This window comes from Zonotrichia leucophrys, chromosome 4 (genome assembly GCF_028769735.1).
Source record: "Zonotrichia leucophrys gambelii isolate GWCS_2022_RI chromosome 4, RI_Zleu_2.0, whole genome shotgun sequence".
NCBI lineage: Eukaryota > Metazoa > Chordata > Aves > Passeriformes > Passerellidae > Zonotrichia > Zonotrichia leucophrys.
The window spans coordinates 32,858,850-32,879,914 of record NC_088173.1 but is presented as its reverse complement, the minus strand read 5'-3'; the positions used below and the strand labels follow the sequence as shown (position 1 = coordinate 32,879,914).

The window sequence follows — 21,065 nt, the reverse complement described above, 5'->3', positions numbered from 1 at the left end:
CTACTTGTGAAACAAATTCTTTCAATAAAATCTCAAGCTTTCAGTCTAAATCATCTGTAAGTCATACAAGGTAAATATTTAAAGGTATATATACAGCAGACTGCTAGGTATAAGCAAGGTATTCAGGCACTGGTTTTGCATTTAAATCTGGGTAATCGTATATTGTTCTGTAGGTATTTAGAGTGTTCTGTTCGTCTTTCTAGTTATTTAAAAAAATACACAGCAATTATCCACCAAGTGGATAATCTTGAAATTTTAAAATAAGAACTCAAGTTAGAGGTTAGAAATTATTGAAGTTATTTTGGACCTTTGGATTTTCACTTTTTTTTTTTTTTGTTCTAATGCATTTCCACCTGTAAAATAAGTAGACAAAAATAAAAGGGGGTTACACACTGAATTTTGTAAGGGTGGGCCTGCAGAAATTATATCACTAAATATTCCAGTTTTCTATGTTTACTGTTTATTATAAAAAAGAGGACAAGGTGAATAATCTTCGTGGTGAATTCTGTCCACACCATGGAGACTTAAATGGATCCATGTGGAGAGTTCTGGGCCCTGGCTCTGTGGGAATGACCCAGGCATGTGAGGCAGTCTATGATGAGGAATTTAAAGGCTGACAGATGCTAAATGCTCACTTGATGAGGGAATAGTTTTATTTGTGGGTGAAATCAAAATTGCTGTTCTCTATATTAGTATTCAAGTCGCTCACACATTGCCTGATGTCTCTGTGAGCTGGAAGCTTCCATAACTCTCCAGTGGTTAATGTGGTCTGGTGTTGTACTGTATCTCTGTCAATCTTTCCTACTTTCTCTGTTTTCTCCTGCATTGGCTCAAAGCTTCTGTGCTGCAAAAGTAACACTGGAAGATCCTTCAGGAAATCTGCCGATCCTTGGACCCTCTCCTCCTCCAGCTCTTTCTCCTTTCGAGCAGAGATCAAAAATTAAGAGCATGGCTGCTGCTGCAGTGTCTGCTGCTATTGCTGCCCGGGCCAGGTAGACATCAACTTCAAAAGGAATGTTTTATAGGTTTGGTTTAAGGAGGTTCCAGTTCACACAAGAATAATTGGTCCCTGGCAGGGTTGTGAAATCAATAGGCTCTGTCACAATGCTGGGCAAGTCATTAGAATATGTCCAAAGCTCCCATGCCCTATTTATAGCTTAGCTGCTCTGAACTTGGTGAGTAATTCCACCATTCTGTTCCTCATGATACCTGTTTTACAGTTCAGTTAGTAAATTAACTGTAAATAACATTTGTGTGACGTGGGTGACAAAGAATAATCTGTAACTTTGAGGAACTTTTTGATGCTTGAAAACAATAGCTTGCTGAGTTCCATCTAAATCTTTACTGCATTGCTTTGTATAAAGGCTTGCTTAGAGCAAACATTTTGACAAGTTTTTCTATCATCCATTCATATCGGTAAAATACTTTTTAATAGGCAATAATACCCATATTTTGGTATTTCTAAATTAGATAGATGCTCTAAGATGCTAATAAATTATGTGCTTTAGAAAGCATAAACAAAATCAGAAAACTAAAAAAGATGAAAACATTTTCTCATTTTTTAAAATTTTACTTTATTAATGGTAAAAATATACAAAGAACACGCTTCTCACACCTTAGTGGGTTTTCTTATGCCTCACCTGAATTGTGCAGCCTCCACTTTGTGGGCTGCCTGTTTAGACACAATTCCTGCATCAGTTTTCCTGGGTTCAGGTTCTCCAGATAGGCTTTTCATAAGGGCCTTTGGGTTGCCCGTGGTCCCAGCCCTCCTGAGCTTCGTGTGGTCACCTCCTTTGTTTGTGGGGTCTTTTTGCACGCCTGCTAGACTGCACGAGCCTAGTGCCTACCGCTCGCTGCTGGATGCGCTGCTCATCATGCCTGTCGCAAAGCCTGCCCCGCTGGCCAGCGCGCCCTCCAGGAAGTCCACAGGTGCTCTGGAGTTGCCAAAGAGCAAGAGGTATTGTCCAGGTGTGCTGTGTGGTTGGCACTTAGGGCTCACAGGGAGTTGGCTGCTCCTTCAGAGCACATTTCTGTTGTCTGCATGCTTGTGCCTGTCCTGGTCTTTGACGTGAGGTTACCAGCTCCAAACCCTGCTGCTTTCATCTCTGTGCACCCTGGACCTGCAGATGGTGTTTGTGCAAGTCCACCATACAAAAGCAGAGGTTTCCTTTCCTCACTGGCTTTAAGTGCCCTCTAAAGGCATGGTGATGCTTGTGTTGTGTCGGGAGCCTCTGAGGGAGGCAGTATCACCCTACAGAGGCAGCCAGAGAAGAACAAGAGCTCCTGGCTTGGAACTTCTGTGTGGGTGAATTATTTGCCACAGTTCCTTGAGCAACTAAGCGTCACGTTAGTTTATTTTTTTTAAAGCTCACTTTGAATGTATGAAATCAAATAACTGGCATGCAGGTCAGCAAGTGACTGTTTTAAAAATTATTTGCTGTCTAGGCTCTTTGTTCCAGTGCTGATTCTGTTCAGTGCACAGGACTGTTTGTTCTCCTTTCCTGACCACAGCAATGTTAGTGCTTGCTTCAGCGGAAAGCTCATTTTATGACTTCAGCTGCACAGGCAGGAGTCTGCTTGGTTATTTTACAGGGCAGTGTGTATTAAATGGTGCTAAGGAAGAAATAATATATGGGTTTTCTTCTACCTATTTATATTTTCACAAGAGTTGGACCCTTCTAGAGATAAGGCCCAACTATAAGTAGAGCTGATGTAGGAACCACTTCCACTTGATGTAGGAACTTGTGTTGAGTAACAAGTATTAGTTCTTTTTCTTCTCTTTCATGGCTTCCAAGGTGACCTCAGTCTCTAGAGAAGATTAAAGTAGCCCTAACCTCCAGGAGGGGAAATAGTAGTTTATAAGACACAAAACCAACTTTGTTTGTATCAAAATTTCTAACTTGTAGCATATCCACTTAAAAAAGATTAAAAAAGGAACATTGATAGAATTGTGGTGATATAATACAACCTTAAATACCAATTTTATTTTTGCCACTGAATGATTACTAGAAAACCTTTTATATATGCATTGAAAGAAAAAACCTCTTGAGGAGTTCTGATACCTGTCTGTGCACTACAGGTGAAGCCCAGGCCAAGCCATCAGCAAGACTTTATTATGGTGTGGTGTTTGTTTGGTGATACTTTAGTACAGTGAAAATAAATTCTCTGACTTCCCTTTTCTTTTTTTCCTTCACTCACTAAGGTGCATTGTTTATGGCAAGTAAAGGTAGATTATTACATTAATTCATCCTTCCTGAATCTGTAACTGGCTTTCTGTTTGTCCATTGTTTGCTCAATGTATGGGGGAAGCTCTCCTGATGTTGAAAATTTATTTTTGGAGATGCATTCAGTGTTGGGATTCCGAGAGTGTCTCCATTCAATTGCTGTCCCTTACAAGTACATGGGGCTGTGTGTTAGAAAAGGCAGGAAACAATGGAGAACTGGTTTCATTCTTCCACAGCTGAGGTCCAGTTTTGGAGGGGCTTAATCTGTTTTTCTCTTCCAGCTGACAGAGCTGGAGAGAGATGTGCCAGGGAGCCAGAAGGTACACTGGGAGTACAGAGACATATAAGCCTGCCCAAAAGACTGTTTCAGTATTGGATATATATCAAGATTGAAGTTGAAAGGCTTGAAATAAACATGCATGGATTTTTAGGGGATTCTAAAGCTAACCTTTAAACTTGTGACAAGTGAATTTTCTCTTAAGTTGTTGCAGTAGCCAGGTTATCCTGGTTGTTCAGGTTGCTGCTACAAGGCTGTGGCATAAGGTGCTAAAGGAAGATGATCATTTTCTGGCTGTTAGGGACATCCCAAACAGGATATGACCTAAAATCTGGGACATGTGATATAGCAGTACATTTAGTCTGAGAACAGTCTGCATAAAACTGCATTTTAAAAAGGATTTTTGCAGGAATAGCCAGTGTTGTCCTGAAGACAGCATAGAACAAATGAAGGTAATGATTTCTGGTTCCCATATTGACATGCTTATTCCTGAGCTGCTGCACTGGTAAGGAAGGAGAGGTTACCGGTAGATGGAGCTGAAGAAATGAAGCTTTGTGCTGTCTGGTCCTGTTGAATAAAGGACCACAACCATTGCTGTATGGCTGGAGAAACATGCAGGAAAAGAAGATAAATGTTGTGTCAGCAACTACATATTGTTACTGAATTTCAGCAAAGATCAAGCAAAACTAGTCAATTATGGCAGGAAAAAAATAGTAGATTTGAGAGAAATGTACACATTGAGTGTGAAGCTAGGTATTAAAATGTCTTTGCTTTAAAATCCATCTAGTGACATACTGTGATATGTAAATGTATGTAATGCTGAAAAGTTGTTTTAAATGGCAGCTCACTTCATTCCACAATAAAATAGTTGATAAGAAAGGAGAGCTGAAATCTTACGTCCTATAACTAAAGAGAAAATATACAACAGAATGCAGTACACTAACTGGTTCAGATAGAACTAGGTCTGTTTGGCTCAACCAAGAATGCCAAGTAATAAACTGCTTTGGAGTTCTCTGGCTCTTTTATATCTTTCATACTTTCAATGAAAAGGTAATGCATCTTTTTTACCAAGGTAACTTAGGCTTCTTTGCATTATCTCTGGGGACAGACTCAGGAAGGTTATAGCTATTACAAAAGCAGGGTGTTGATTCTCTTCTGCAGTAAGATTCTTCCAGATATATTTCCCTTTATCCCTCTCACTTCACTGTCTCAGCTCCAAAAAGCTGGCTGTCTTAAACTGTTCTGTACTGGGTTGCTGCCAGAGTGCTTGACCTTTTTCTGACTTAGTAACTGCCCTGAAGTGGTGGTGAGCTTCCACACGTTTTCTTCCCCACCAGACTCCTCTGTAATGGGCTTTTTTTGGGGGTGTGTAACAGCTATGCAGTCTTGCACTAAGCTGAATGTTTCATCCGAATGGCAACAGGGATGGCCTTGAGTTTATGGGGCTTGCGTGTTTTCTAACAAATGACACATATGCACCACAGGAAATGATGTATTTAATGTCTTGCATGACCAAGAATTGGAGCTCTGCCTTAAAATTAAATCTCAAGGCAGAAACACTGGGAAATTTTGGGAAACACTAGCTAGAATGGGTGTTGACAGCCCTTTTGTTTTTGGCATGGCTTTTTGTTTATCTTCCTGATACTTTGCTACATTCAATTCCTTTAAAAAATGGTAATCTTGCCTTGTGAGATGAGCACTGGTGTTAACTCTGAGAGAATATATACTCTGAAAGGTGCTTTGAGTTATTTCTGTGTATAGAGCACTGCTTACAGAGGGGTTACATACTCCTTCCCTGTAATTTGATACAGAAATACCTCCACCCAGATGATTTTCTCTGCTCTTTCTTTCTATTACTTTATTTTGTTTTACTTCTTTCTAGCAAGATACTGGAGCACTGTTAGGTTAAGATGAAATATAAACACTGGGCTTGTAGTAGGGATAAGGTCAGCACTCAGTGCTTCTTGGCTTCTGTTTCGCTATTGTTACACCAGAAAACCCTTGCAAAAAGCCATCTGTATTTCCCTTGTTCATGGAGTTTTGTTGTCATTCTCATACCTGCCTTTTTCTGGTTTCCTGTATATATTTTTTCAGCTATTGTGTATTTTGATACCGGACAAAATGTAGCACATGACTTGTTTGATAAACAAATGACATCCAGGTCACAGAATTCCTGGCTATCTGGACAAAGATGTCCCTTAGATACTACCTGGCCTGTCCTGTCCTGTCAGCAGATTTCCTCACACCACAGGGGACTTGTGCCCTACTTCCACAGTTGTTCTGGGCAGCAGAGCAAGTTAGTTTAACAAGCTACTTATGCCATCATTTATAGCCACAGAACTATTGGTACAATACTGATGTACCAGACTGAGCTCCGGCTCAACTACTTGTTTTTACAGATGGATAGCCACTATCTTGGGCTTGCATGAGGAGAAGGTCCAGCCAAATCTCTTGAACCTGGTTGAGAAAGTCCAAGTGACTTGGCCCTTATTATCACCTTACTGCTCTTAGAAGTTACATGACAGCAAGCTTAATTCCTTTTCAGTTATTTTAGTAGGTCCTCCTTTGGCTGATAATATCATCTCCATTATTAGCTTCTTTAAAGTTTGTGTGAAGAAATTCTGGACAGCATTGAATAGGAATTGCCGTGGAAGGATGGAGGGAGGTTTAGGCATTTATAGCTCCAGATCCAGTGTTTTTCTTCTCTCTTTTTTGTATTATCTTGGGTTTCTGTTGGTTGGCTTTTTGGGGTGTTTTTGGTTTATTGGGGTTTTGTTTGGTTTTGGTTGGTTGGTTTTTTGTGGGTTTGGGGTTTTTGAGGGAGGAAGAAGCATCAAAACCTCTAAATACACTCAAAAGGATTTTCTAGTGCAAATTTCTTAAAATGCCTCTGAAGTACATTCAGCCTGGTCTCTGAAAATCTGGTGCTTATATCAAGTGTGACTTGGACACACTTCCTCCATCATAGGAGGAGAAATTACTACTTGCTTTTTCTAGGTTTTTCCCCCCCCAGTTTACACGGTGCTTTTGTTCACCAGGAGACTGGGTAAGTCTGAGGAGCCTTTTGTGAGCTCTGAATAAATTTTGCACTGGCACTGGAGCAGTGTGTCCCCCTCAAGCCTCCTGACTGGTTCCCCAGGAATTTGTTTGTTTTCCATACACACACTTAATTTGATAAAATAAGGCTGCACTGTGTGATAGGAGCTGTTCTCCATGGAATTTCAGGCGTGTTTGTTAAGTATAAGCTAGCATATGTGAAAAATAGAGAGGTTTCTTTGGCTTGCTTCTTTGCCAGACATTTTTCTTGGGCTGTTTTTGCAATCTGTTTCCCTTGCAACACACTTCCAGAATTATTTTGATTAATCTTCCCGTAGCTTATTAATCTAAATTCTCATGGGTTTTCAGGACACAAGACTGAGTCTGACAGACTATTCCTTGATTATTGCAGTGTTAAAACCCCTTGCCCAAAGGTTGACAGCAGAGTATTCACGGCTTGCAGGAAATGTTAGCTTGCAGGGATGAGCCTCATGTTTGCAATCATTTTTATCTTGGAAAACTTTGATTTTTGCTGTAAGTATTCATCAGGTGGAGAAGGAGGAGTTTAAAAGTTATGGAACATAGTGGAAATGTTAATGCTAGAGGCAAAGGTAGGTGTGTCATTAATAATATACAAGTGTTCTGACATTAAAATGTTCTTGGCCTGAAGCTGACCTGTGAGAGTCAGCTGGGAAGTCTGAGAAAGTGTTCACACAGAGCTTGGTAAATACATTAGGTTTCTCATCCTCCCTCAGCTTCCCGGTGACAACACTGAAAAGCAGGTGGGAACTCTCTTCTAAAATATATTTATTTTCTTAAATTTCGTATATTTTTTTCTCTTCAAATCCTATATTTTCTAGATGGTGAAACTTGGGTCATCATTGTACAATATCGTAGTGAGTTGCAAAATACTAGTGGGGCGAATTGTGGGCATTGTACAGCCACTTGTAGAAAATAAGTGTGCTTCTGGAAAGATCCATGACTCTATTTGTAAAGCTGGATAACAATAACTAGAGTTTGAGTGTTTCTCAGTGTGGGAAAAACATGGAGTAAAGTGTTGAGGAGTTAACTTTGCAGCATGAATTTCAAGTTCAGTTTAAAAGGTTGAACCTCTTATGAGGGAGAGCTGCTGCTGAGAGTGCAATGCGTCTTTGAAAGTGAGACAAAGATAAATCTTTCTGCAGAGAACATTGCATGTGCACTTGCAGCCAACTGATTGGAGGCTGTAATTCCAGCAAAAAGGTGCATTATTTCATTTAGGCAGCCATGGGTGGGCACTGTCACACAGTGGCGACTTGCCAAGCTGCAGTGGCAGCCTGCCTGTTAAATTAACAGACTGAGCTAGTGGCTTGAGTTTATTCAATTTTTGCTTTGAAGAATCAGACATGCAATACAAAAGGTGTCCAAGACCTTTCAGAAGTTTTGCCCTGAGGCCAGTAACATCCTCTCTGTCAGAGTAATGGCTTCAGGCTTGTCCCTTGAGAAGATTCTTCCTTGAGGTTCCTGGCATGTAAACTTACAGAGGTGATAAAAAAACATCAGAGGTAGCTTATACCTGGGTTTATAATTGTCTTTTAGTTTGGGATCATTAAGGTTTCACCTTATTTCTGAATGAAAGCCTGAGTGTCTCCAACATTCTGTTGCTTCAGGAACAGCCGTGCCACGTCATTCACAAGCCTTGGAATTTGAGCACAAAAATGGCAACAGTGGAGTTTCCAATCAGCATTGCAATGAGCCTTGTGGGCTTCCCTCAAGATGCTTCCTTGCCATCTTCTCCCTGGAGGGAACCATTTCTGCTTGTCTGAAATCCATTTTTGCTTGTTGAGTAGCCTCTGCTTGTAAAAGATAGCTGCTGAGTCAGCGGGATTTTTTTATTTCTGACTGCTGATTTGTATTATTTATGACATATATTCCAGGCAAAGGCAGTGAAGAGGTGCTAGACTTGAAAAGTTATTTGACAAGCAGTAATGAGCCTCTTGGATGGAGAAGGAGGAAACTTTCTTTTTTTAGCATCAACAGTGCTAACAAGGAATTCTTAAAGTTGCAGAGGGGCTCTGGCCTGGATTGGGTTTGATGGGTTATGTGTCAAATATATTCAGCAGTACAGAAGGATGTTTCTGTAACAATGAAATTGCAGACATGCACTTTTTTCATTGTGGAAGCCAATCCTAAACTACCTTGTCATTTTCAACCACTGCTGCTACTTCACATCAGAGGGTACTTACCTATCTTTTTTCTTTCAATCTGCATTAACACTTTTATGCCCTGTATCTCCACTGCCTCAAAATCTGCCTGTAATAAAGACTTGGAACATGAATCTCAAAGGAGTATAACGTGCACCTTCGCTGCCTCCATTTGAGCTACACAAATGTCTTTAAATATTTTTTCAGCATTTGAAGATAATGGAATGCAAGGTCTCTGTTCTTCTCTGGGCTTGTGCACACTGCGAACAGCAAATCCACCAGTGCTGGTTATCAAAGCCTGCAATTGCCATAGCTGTTACTCATTAAACTGAGTATTCTGATTTATTCTCCAAACTGGGAATGACTTTTTTATCCCTTACCTGGAAGAAGATTCTAAGCACATGAATTATTACCCTGTAAATCTAGAGATGACAAAAAAAAAAAAATCAAATTTATGAACCTTTGTTTTGGCCTCATGGTGTGTTCGAGTTGTTGCATGTAATACAGGCAAGGTAATGCTGTGCATGTGCAACACTTGTAAAGTAAAAATAGCTCATGGATTTTTACTTTACAAACTTGGCACAATCTGTAATTCTGGGAATGACCCTGGTGAAAATACACATGGTGCACATGTGCTGAAAATTTGTTTTTCTTCAATAGAAGAAAGAATACAAGGCTTCTAGTGTGTTACCAGTGGGTTTCTAAATTGTGCAAAATATGTTTTTGGAATGGTATTTCACATATGTATTTGGCTGTATTTCACAATGTTGTTAATTTTTGTTGTTTTGTAAATTATCTTCATTAGTAATTACTCCTCTATTTTGACTGTTTTAAATTAAAGTATTATTTTCAGCTGCCCAAAGGCAAGTGAGAAATGTAAAATGTTCTTGCTGTCAGTGTAATTAGTGGCTGCTTGCACTCCATGTGGATTGTGATTGAGTTCAGTTTTTATCATGTGTGTTTTTAAAGAGCTAAAAGAGTTCTGCCAACCCTTAAAGTATAAAAGCAGCTGTAAAGTGCTCTAAAGAGGCAATATAAAATATCATGCATGTTGTTTAATGACCAAAGAAACTTACAACTCTTTTAAAATGAAAATTGTGAAGGGGTTTAGTTGACTCTCTTGACTTTTGGCAGACCTTACTCAAATGTCCAGTTCTTAGAAAGCAGCTTAGAAAGCAGTTACACCCTTAGAAAGGGTGTAACTACCACAGCATTGTTGGTGATGACAGATAGTGGGTGCTGCATTGTTGCCCTGGGGTGAGGGAATGTCACTCCCCATCTCCATTTCACAAGTTCTCCTGTTCTAGCAAGAGGCATTTATTTGCTCTTCCCTGGTTTCTGAACAGTGATTCCCTGGAAGCCGCCCAGCCTGCCCCGGCGAGGAGCGTCCCTGCCTGCCAGGACAGCGTGGATGTGAGAGCTGCCCCTGCCAACTCCTCACCTGCCCCAGCCCTCAAGCCTGTGGCACCCCTGGGTTCTGCCAAGGGCTGGCAGCCTCCCAACCAAGCAGGTAACTCCCAGAGAGGCTTTTCCTTGCTCACCTAAAGGCCTTTGGGTGGCTCAGGAAAACAAACTGCACCTTGGGCATGAAAACAACAGGTTTCCAATGGCTGTTTGTGGGTTTTGAGAACAGGCCAGTTTGCTGGGAAAAGAGGAGAAAAAAAAAAACAATTTAGCCATTTTAGTAAACCGGTAGCCCTTTGTAAGTAGCCTCATAGATGCAATTAATTTCACAAACAAAATCAGTTGCCTCACACCTCTATTAAAGGCATTTATACCAATCAATTATATGTATATACACCCCACAGTTTCATCTTGGTGCTTCCCATGTGGCTGTAGATTCAAGCATATCCCATGCTATTCCAGGTGGGAATATCGACATATGTCAATATTATCCATATACATGTGTTTTCCAAGTGATCTTTTCACAAGTATTAATTAATTTTAAAAAAAGATTAAAAAGGCTGAAGCACTAGAATGTTTATGTATTTGACATCTGTAGGTTTTATTTGAGCAGGTTGCCAGATTATTACATAGGTTTGGGTTGCAGAAATTTGTGTAAAAGTTCTTACAAAGACAATTCACATAGCTTCTACCTTTCAATGAACTTTGATTTCTAAACCTTTGAACCCACACTAGAATGTGTTATATCTGGAAAGCATTCTTCTGTTTTCTTTGTGAGCACTCCTATGTTATTAGATGATACAGATACGTTTGTATGTGTAACTGTGTTCTTAGGTTTTTATGGTATTACATTCAGTAGTTACTTGGAGTAATTTTTCAAGCTGAATCAGTCTTTGGTGCTGAATTAAACTTGTGTAGTAATTTCCAAGGATCTGGGAAATCTGTATTATTAATTAGGCTTTAGCTTCAGATTTTTCTTGCTAATATGAGATGAGTAGTCTTGATTCTCTTTCTGACAGGATCAATTATGCTAAATAGCTCTGTTTGTTTGGTTTTGTTCTATGTGAGGGTTTTCCCTCTTTTAAAGTATATCCAGTCCCAAAATGGAACTATAGAAGCTCTGGCATGAAAATAAATAAAAAAATGTACAGTGTTAATGCTTCATATTTTATAATGGCTTTGGCACTTCTGATTGCATGCTGTGGTTGGTAGCAAGTTGCTGTATTTTGGTTGGGCTGTGCAGTTCTGTAGGAAGCCTCAAGATGGCAATGCACTGTCATTGCTGTACTTTCCTGGCAAATAGTGACTCTGCTAATGAGGGCAAGGTAAAGACTTCTTAAAATTTACATCAGTTTAATTCTAGCATTGTTTGACTTCTCTGAGTTAGCTAGCATTAGAAGGAAAAAAAAAGCCCTCAGAATGAACAGGAACAACAGAAGCCCCAAGACTTTTTAAAGTTACCTTTTTGGTACCATGTGTGCTTAAGGCAAGCTTTTGTGGGCATGTCATAATCCTGCATTTTTCTAAGTGACTGTTTGTACTTCACAGTTGATATAACTTTGTCTCACCAAATGATGAATTATTTAACTTGCATAGAAACCACCCATGATTTTGGAGTTTCTGTAGTACCACACTCATTTTTAGTATGTTGGTAGGTCTTTGCTACATCCTACTAGCGTGCTCTAGTATTAATAGGAGTCAAATGTTCAACATAGCCTTTTTTTTAAGATGTTTATGAACAAGAGAGTTTTAAAGAGATTACCTAAACTACACTTGATTCTGTAGTGGTCTGGAAATCTATGCCTATGCTCTTCCATAATGTGAATTTTGGTTTTTTTTCATCAGAGATACCAAGTAGGCAAGTGAGAGGGAAGGCCAGGTGGAAAATTTTTGATTGTTATGATTCAGAACAGCTTAAAGAAAACTTAGAAACTTCATACTGGTAGAGAAGCTGGTGGAAAGAAACAATCATGAGGATGTCAGCTTTGTGCTGTGTTGATGAAGTGTTCTGAGATGCACTGCTTAAGTTCCAAAGAAGCAAAGCTGTTACGTCTCCCAGAAAACTTTGGGGGAGCCAGAAATAAAAGCTATAGGAGAAAGAGGCATTGAAGACTCAAAGTTCCCTAAAACTGGGAAGTACAGGGAAGATAATGCAGCCGTGTGAGCAGCAACTGCCCAGGAATTAAGAGGGTGGGATGAGTACGATGTCCCAGATGCCAGAGGAGCTTCAGTTCACATTTGCACCTTAGGAAAACAGAGAGTCACCCACTGCCATGGGAAGCCAGTCTGTGCTTGTCCCCTGTAGGTGCAGCAGCAGTCAGACAGGTAAAACTGTTTCAATAATTGAGTGTTTTGATACAATTAGTCAGATATTGAAGAAAAAGAAAGACTGTGTTTCAGAGAATGCTTGGACTTCAGTTCTGCGGTTTCTTTGCAGTCTGTGAGCATGAAGTTTTCCTTAAAGTAAAATTTCCAGTGCTCCACGGGCCAAACAAAATTTGGCTTCATAGGCCATAAGCTGAAAAAAATTTTAGACTAAAAAAGTCCTTTGATTTCATAGCTGAAGTCTACCTTAGGAAATAATTAGAAGGAAGATACAATCTTATGTCAATGTATAGTGGTGTGCTATTAATAGCAGAAATGTGTTGGGAGCACAGTTTTGTGGCTCTGATACCACTCACCCTTCCAATGAATATTGTTCCTCACATCAAGTTGTTTCCAAAGCAAAACAGGCATGTCATGGGATTTTGTTTGTGCCTGGGAAAGCTGTAAGATGCTGATTGATGGTGTGGCATGAAGATTACCAGTGATTTTATTAAGTTGTGTGACTTCAGAGGTCTGTCATTTGGGTAGACAGCATCTTTTCAATTATTAGTTGAAAAGATCTCTTTCTTGGATAGACCAGAGAATACCTTTTTTTTTTTTTTTTTAGCATCACTGTAGGGGTTTGGGGTGATTTGTTGATTGTTGCTGGTTTTTCTTTTTTGAGATTGTGCAGAGATGCCTGAAGGTGTCAGGGATTTTGTTGTGAGGTAAGAGCTATTTCATGACCTGGCCACATGATGATTCAAAGTTGAATGGCTGAGATAGTGAAGCTGGAGATGCTTCAGGGACTGGGTTTTTCTCTGCAGAAGTCTCATGATCCAAGTGGATCTCACAACGATAGCACCTTTGGGCCTGAATTATCCTCAGTGGCTGTGTGGGCCAGTCATGGAGTACCCATGAACGCTGCTATGTTGTTCACTATGCTGGTTACAGAGGTTTTATTCCTCTTTGGAACAAAATCCTAATATTATGGGATTCCTTGGTGGTTTACTAGAGGAAAAGAGAGGTGGCTGTCTCATGCTTTCTTTTAAGGCACGGGTAAGAAGCTCAATAATCTCCAATTTTTTTTTTTTCTATTGTTGAAACAAGTAAAAACATGCTGTTACTGTGTGTTATATGTGCAGACTGGAATTTATAATAGTTCTCACTTCATTTTTCTTGATCTTCATTATGAAGCTCTACTCACCTACCAGAGGCAGAAGATTTTTACAAGATTGTTTTAAATTGCAAAATGAAATAACCCAGAGCATCCTGGCTACATTGCAGTGAGCTATTCTCTATTTGATAACTATGACTCTACACTTACATAGCATGGTTCACCCCCAAGGAGCCCCAAAGCCCTTTCTAGTGCTGGACAAGGACACAGTGCATGCCCAGGAATGGCTTTCACTCACCAGTGCCACGCAGCCACCTCGTGGGTGACAGATGGCAGCTGCTTGTCAGCGTGCCGTGACATTCCACGGCAACTTGAAAGGAAGTGAACAGCACCGTGGCAAATCGAGGACAATCTCAGAAGGTGTAATTGCCTGCTAAGCACAGCTACACCAGCTGGAGTCAGTCCAGGAGACAAACTGTTCTCAGGGAGAGTGCAGCAGGATCGGTGATGGTCAGAAGCAATCAGGACTTCCAGTGTTACATTTCTCACATGAAATTGCCTTCTCTTACCTGACATTTTTGAAATTGTTGCTGTGGGGTGAGCTGCTGATGCATGGGGACCGTAGGGCCTGTGTGCCAGGCACAGCACTGCCAGTACCACACCCTGCCTTCCAGTACAGGAGCTGGGCAGGCAGCATCCCGCTGGCTCGCTGGGGTCCCGTGGGATGGCAGGGGGCCTGTGGGGAGCTGTTATACAGCTGGTGGCCAGAAAGGCTGGTTTGCTTCTTGGAAAGGAGAGTTTCACTGCAGTCGATGCCCTTTGTTCCTCCTGGGCTTTGCAGCTGAGTTAGAGGAATGGGATGGGGAAGGTTTGTGGTAGAAGGGTTCAAAGCTGATGTTTTAAGTGACCCTTTCCTCAGATGTGCCAGTTCCCTTATTCCCAGCGTCTCTCTCAGCCTGGTATCACTGGGATATATAATCCCCTTCCAGCAGAGCTGCTAGGGAATGTCAGCATATTTTGCAATATGCACAATTGTCAGTTGCCTAATCCTGAGCAAGCACATGTGTTAAGCACGTGATCCCTTCAGCAGAGGGAACACACTTAGAAACTGGCTGCAAGCACATAAAAAGCACTCCCTAGAAAACTTTGTTTTAAAAATTCTGCTATTTCCTTGAAGTTGTTTTTGTGTACTTGGTAGCCTTGAATTTACCTCCTCTGGAGTTATCTATAGCTTTCTTTCTGCATTTTCTTTTTTTATATTCCATTCTCACAATAATATGAAAATTTTAAAAGCAAAAGAAAATGCAAGCCTGTTCCTAGGCATGACTTGACATCGTGCTCTATTGGCAGTTTGAGTCTTTGTTTCCTTCCTTGCTACTTATTCTGCTACTTATTTATGTAGAGAAAATGGGATAAAAATTATATATCAAACTGTGGAGTTTTGCCATCAGGCAAACAGTATGGAGCTGTGGAGAGGGAGGAGGGCACCGAGATACATTGTGCTTCACAAAATGCTTGTACTGCCAGTAAGTCCTTAAGGAATTAAGTACCACAGAGGGATGGACTGCAGCAGTTTTCCTCCTTGTCACTAGTGTTTTTCTGTGTTTTGTTTGTAATTGCACCAGCTTTTATTTCAATTTTGTTGATCTTACAAGCTATACAGGCTGGGTAAGTTAAGTTGATAGCTTTGGGAATACTTCTGCATGGAAAAAGCAACCATCACAGTGATCATCAAGTTCTGCAGTTTTGTTTTTAGGACCCTCTCATAATAATTTATTTCCTTTGTAGAACAGGAATTTAAAGACAGGACTAATTATAGGAGCTCAAGGAGCTACTTGCCGATTGAGGGCCAAGGTCTGAATATGGGGAAGAAACTGGATTAATACTGCTAGTCATTAAGACAAATTGTTACTTTGTTGGTATGGCCTCTGTTAAAAATAGGTCCCAAAACCACCATTTTTCTCCAAAAAAGATTGCAAAAGGTTGCTGCTCCATGATGTAGTCACCATTCATGAAAGCAGAAAGTCTTCTCCATAAAAATGTTATGATTGACAGGTCAAAATACAAAACCTTTCTGATCCTGGTTTATGGACTGTAATTAATTTTTCATCTAATCTAGATTATTATATCATCATGTGACAGCAAACCACAAGAGTTTGTTCTTACAAGTTAATTAATGTGAAGTCGCTTAGCCAAGCAAAACCCATTGTGAAACCAGAGTAATTTATAAATGTTAACCTTAACTTGATGGCAGCATGAAATTTTAACTCCTGTAGAGTTAGTGAAAAAATTAGTGTGTTTCTAAAACTTGAATGTTGATCTTTAAGAAGGGGCAGATCATAGTAATGGTGCAGAAATGTACCACCTGCTTTTCAGGGACAGAATGACCTGCTGTACTTCAGTACAAGATCTGCTGAATAGAAACTCAGTTTTTCTGTTACAAACATGACCTTTGACAATTTTCCTATGTTTTGGTTTTTCCAAATTCATGTGCTATTGCACCAGATTGGGCACTTAAATGAATTATTTGCAGTACTTGGACAGATGCATATTTCTTTGTGTTCCTTTAAACAGAGATGCAGAGATTTTTTGGCTCTACGCCTATTTCACACACATCAAGTGGGAACATTCACTGACTTCCAAAATTCAATGTTGATTGTCTTTGATTTGTTAAAAAGTAACTTCTTGTCACAGACTGACTCACCAGATCAGTTCCTCTCCATTAGCTATCACCAGCTCAGAGCAGTGGTGTGTCCTGTTCAGATGCACAGGTGTAGGGCATCCAAGAATTATACCTAATATTTGTTCAGCAAATGAAAAGCCAGAATTCCTCTGGTAAATGCAGTTATTGGAATTCAGTGTTAAACATCAGCTTCATGAAACTGACAGATAATTCACATGAGACTGGACAGACATGCTCTCTGCAGGCATTGCCAAGCTGTCGAGTTCAGGAGAGGAACTAAAAGCAAGGGGGGTAAAATCTTATCTGCAGAAAGCTACCAAATGGGTTTCCATACTGTCACTGCAGAGAAATGCAACACTGTAGTACAGGACTTGGTTTTCTCTTGCTTCTTGAGTCGCTTTTTCGATAAAAGCAACGCCAGTTGTGCCAAATTTGTGACGGTATGTGATGTAACAAATCAGAAGGAGACAGGCTGAGCGAGCCAAAACCACCATACTCATTTTAATTAAGATGCTTTACAGCTAATTTACCCGGAGCCTTTCCAATTGAAAGGCTGGTTACTAACACAGGAACTAGTCCCTCTAGTGCAGGGGCTGTTGAAATGGGGCCAATGTGACACCTGTTTTGATTTTCCACGGGTGCATAGAGTTTTCACCCAGCATTTAAAGACATGATAATGGTTTAATTCATCCTGTTCTGCCTTTTATCAGCACAAGGAGTTTAGCTCTGACTGTGTTTCCAAGACTTCATGAGAAACAAAAGAAACAACTACAGAATACAGGGGTTGAACTTTGCGTTTGTTGGGGGAGTTTTTTGAGGTTTTGTTTTTTTTTCTCACCTTGTGCTTGTGCTGTAGCATTCTGCACTGAGCTTGTGTGATTTCGTGCGGGCCTGGGAGTGGATGGGATGTTGCATGCAGCCAGAGCAGTGAGCTGACAGCAGAGCTTTTCAGACACGTTGCTTCATCCGGCCATCTGTTTGGTTTTGAGGGAAGGAACAGGAAGATTTCTTACACTACAAATATATTACTAAAAGTCAGAAAATTGGACGTATGAAGCTTTATATTTTCCATTTATAATACAGTAGTTTGATTGCAGTGTATAAATCACTGAGTTAGAGCACTTTAAAATGAAGTTCTGGCACTCCCACTGCTTCAAGTAGCATTGTTATTTATAGATATTACATGAAGGCTGATGTTATGTTTAAGTGAGCGTTAAACAGTTCAGGCTGTTGTATTGTTGCTACGCACCAGAGAACCTCTGTCAAAGTGACTTTGGCACCGCTGCGTATCCGCCTTTCTCCCTTTGTCTTCCAAACCTTTCAGCAGTGTTTGCAGTTATCCATGTGCTCAGCGATGGAACAACCTATTGTTAGACTAACAAGGGCAAAGTCACACTGGGATTTTTAAAAAAGGGGAAAAAAAGAGGCAGTTCTTTACCCTGCCTAAAAGATTGTTAAATATTAAACTGGCTATACCAAGGAGTTCAGTGAAAGCAAACACTGTGGGTTTGCTAAACTTAAACCTAATAAAGTAGAAAGTTAATAGTCAGGGACAGAGTGGTTTTGGTTTTAAGAAAAAAAAAAAGCAATGACAATACATCATTGTAAATCAATAGTGCTTTACAATGTTTAATTAAAAAAGAGTGAAGTGAAGCCTAGAAAACTCCAAAATTTGGCCATAGACATCATCTCATAACTTGCACAGAACCCAAATCTCTCTGTTACTCAAGTCAGAATAGCTCCTGCTGGAGTGTATAATTCTTATAAATTATTTATTTTATTTATTAATTTAATTTATTTCAATTGATTCTATGATTTTAGTTTTAAATCTTCAAACCACCGAAGTTGCTGTCCTTTGTCCCATTTCAAGCAACAGAGGTGGCAACAGGAAAATATGGGTGATTTCTTTTTCCATTACTAATCAGTCACCATTTGCAATTAAAAATGTGCATGTGCCTTGACGCATCTTGGATAATGGAGCATCTATCTCCCCAGTATTCCTTGAGAACAAAGCTGCTGATCATATGTGTAAAATATAAAAAGCAAAGTGTAAAACACAAACTACAGGAGAGCTCAGACTGGTTGCTAAGAGTTGAGAGGTTTTCACTTAGATTGGGTGTAAAGATTTGTCCCTACTTTGGCATTCCTCATGTGCCCTGGTAAAATCATCTCATTGCAAGAAAAAAACACCTGCATCGGTTTTTGGGTCTGATTGGGTCTGATGTTTTTAAATTAAACAGAGTTTCAATCTGAAAGATTTTCAAGGGAATAGGGAACAGAAAGGAGTGATGTGAACTCAGAGAATCCCCATCCTGTCTGCAGTAAAAACGTCTTGTCCACTGGAGTGTTGAACTTGCTGTTGAAGTGAAAGGAATATATGGGAAACATCAGTGATTATCTAAACAACAAAACAGGCCTAATATTTGAATTTCTCTAGCTACAAGAGAAGGAATAGTGTTGGCGAAAGTACTGAGAATTCATACAGATTTAAGTGGAGCATTAATAGTGGGGCTTTTTAAAATCAAAAGCAAACCAACTAAACGAAAATGTCACCACCAACAAAAAAATGGTCTGTGGGTTGCAGTGGAAGTAATGAACCTTTGGTGAAATTACTGAAGTGTTAAAGGTAGGTTTGTGGCCTGTGGAATGACAGAAGTGGCCAGTAAAAGCTATCCTCCTGCTGGTGTTCAGAAGGAAATGAGGAAGATAAAAGACTGAGGTGCAAATGAAGCAGTGAGGAAGGGAGAATCATCTATGGTGAAAAAAAAAATCTAGAGAACTATAGAAGGTTTATAACAAAGAAGTCAGTATATCAAATAAGGTATTTGATGTAGGTATGGATATTACAGTACTTTACTGGTGGGTTTTTGGCTGTGCAAGACCAACAAGGTCCTAATGTGATTATCAGTAAACAGAAGGAAAATCCTTGTGAGAATGCTGGGGGCACAAATTGGGAGCATGGGCAGGGAGTGTCCTTAACACTAAATGCCCAGACTGGTGTTGCTCAGGTCACAGCTCTTGCTTGACACAATATTAATTTGTGTGGTTTCTATTATGTTTTGCTTAAAAGAGAGGTTTTGTTATAATGTGATGGACTGTCTCCTTCTCTCACTTTTTAGTGCATTAAATAATCAGAAATGACTGATCTAACAGCTTTGTATAGAAGGTTTACATAGACAAATTCTCCTCCTGGCCAGTAGTAACTTTGAAGTTAGATAGTATTCAGAAAAGCATCATTCTTAAAAACAGCAGTAATGAAAGCTGTAATGAGAACAAAGAAAAGGGAGCAATTGTGATGTTTGTGCTTTTTTTCCCCCCTCTTAAGCAAGCAGAAACACTTTTTTCAACTACACAGTGCAAACGAGACAGCTGATGTGTCTGAATGGGTTTTTGGGATTCAGCAGATAACCCAAACAGAAATTAGCAATACACTAGAAACTGTGTTGCAGTTTGATTTATGGCAAAAGCAGTCTTCAAACAGATTTGGGCGTAGTGTGTATTCCTGTCTTGTCATGAAATGGGATCTGAAAATTGAAAAGCCATGTGTGATGACAGAGGAGGAAAGTGCTATTAATCAACACCACTTTTGTTCATGTCTTCAAAGCTGTTCTGCCACCTTTTTCATTTTTATCTCTTCCTAGATTTTCAGCTTAGCAGGCATTTTTAATGTAAAGTGAGCTACAGTAGCGGAGTGACTTGTTCGAGATCAAGTGCCCCTATCCCTAAATTTTTACTGCTCAGGAATGTTGAATGTTTCAAAAATAAAGATGCTGTTTTTTCAAGATATTGCAAATTCATTAATTATACATGAAATATAGTCTTGTTTTAAAAAAGAAAAAAGAAAACTAAAACAAGCAAACCTTATGAGTTGTTTTTGCTACTTCAGTTTCTGAAAAGAATCCAAAAATGTATCAGTCTTGAAATGATCTGATATGAGAAATTTTCATAAACCAACCACTTAAACAAAAAAAAGAGATATTAGTATATTTCCTCTTCATACACAGAAGGAGTAAGCAAAAGCAGGTATTGAGCCCGTATCAGCAGGTTAATACCAAGTCCAATTACAGTACAAAAGTATTGGTGTTAAACAGTATTTCTCTTCCAGATGTGTTAGCCCAGATGTGAGTAGAGGAGGGGGTTGCTAAAGTTCATGGTAGTGTTTTGATTAAATTGTGTAGTGCTTAGCTATATTCTGTAAATAGCACAATATTGGCAATTATGTTGGATTTTCTGAGGATTCAGTGCTGCTTAAATCTGTCTTCTCTGTGAATTAGTATGGCACTTCTCTTTCACCAAGGAATGCAGTGTTTTGCCTGAAAAGTACTTGCAACTTTTCTGTAGGACAGAGGCTGATCAGCATTGCATTAATGGCGATGAAGAGAAACAATTTTTCTTTTTTTTCCCTGGAAGATATGAAAAACAAGAGGGGACAAATAGCACAAAGAATAACAGAGGCACAAAATAGATTTTTGGCAAAGCTTCATACCAGTGCCTTGACCCTGGTGTTGGAGAGCTGCATCTTTGCAGCAGAAGCATCATCCTGCACTGTCCAGTGTCTCGGTCATTGCTTGGTTGTTTGCCTCTGAATTTCCACTCGGGTCTTAATTTCACTCTTTGATTTACAAGCGTTAGCAAAGCTGCACTCAAGACAGGGCACCAAGTAAGCACTTCAGGTTTATTTTGCCTGTGGTTGCAAACAAAAGGCTATGGAAATGTGAGCTTTTTTATAATGTCCTTGAAAAAGAAAGATACCTCCTCTTGACAGGAATAACTGCTCCCATAAAACCCATGTTGTTGTCGCTTGTATGTTACCAAAGTATATATATAAATAGCGGGA

At 39.8% G+C, this 21,065-nt stretch overlaps 1 protein-coding gene across 4 annotated transcripts in view; it reads left to right on the top strand.

The window, feature by feature from the left end:
- Positions 1-21,065, top strand: part of PDLIM5 (PDZ and LIM domain 5) — a 125,694-nt gene that overhangs the window by 87,091 nt on the left and 17,538 nt on the right. For all 4 annotated transcript variants that reach the window (XM_064711051.1, XM_064711052.1, XM_064711049.1 and 1 more), the window contains one exon: positions 10,067-10,230. In XM_064711051.1, the coding sequence (XP_064567121.1) occupies positions 10,067-10,230 (164 nt within the window). The remainder of the gene's footprint in view (positions 1-10,066; positions 10,231-21,065) is intronic.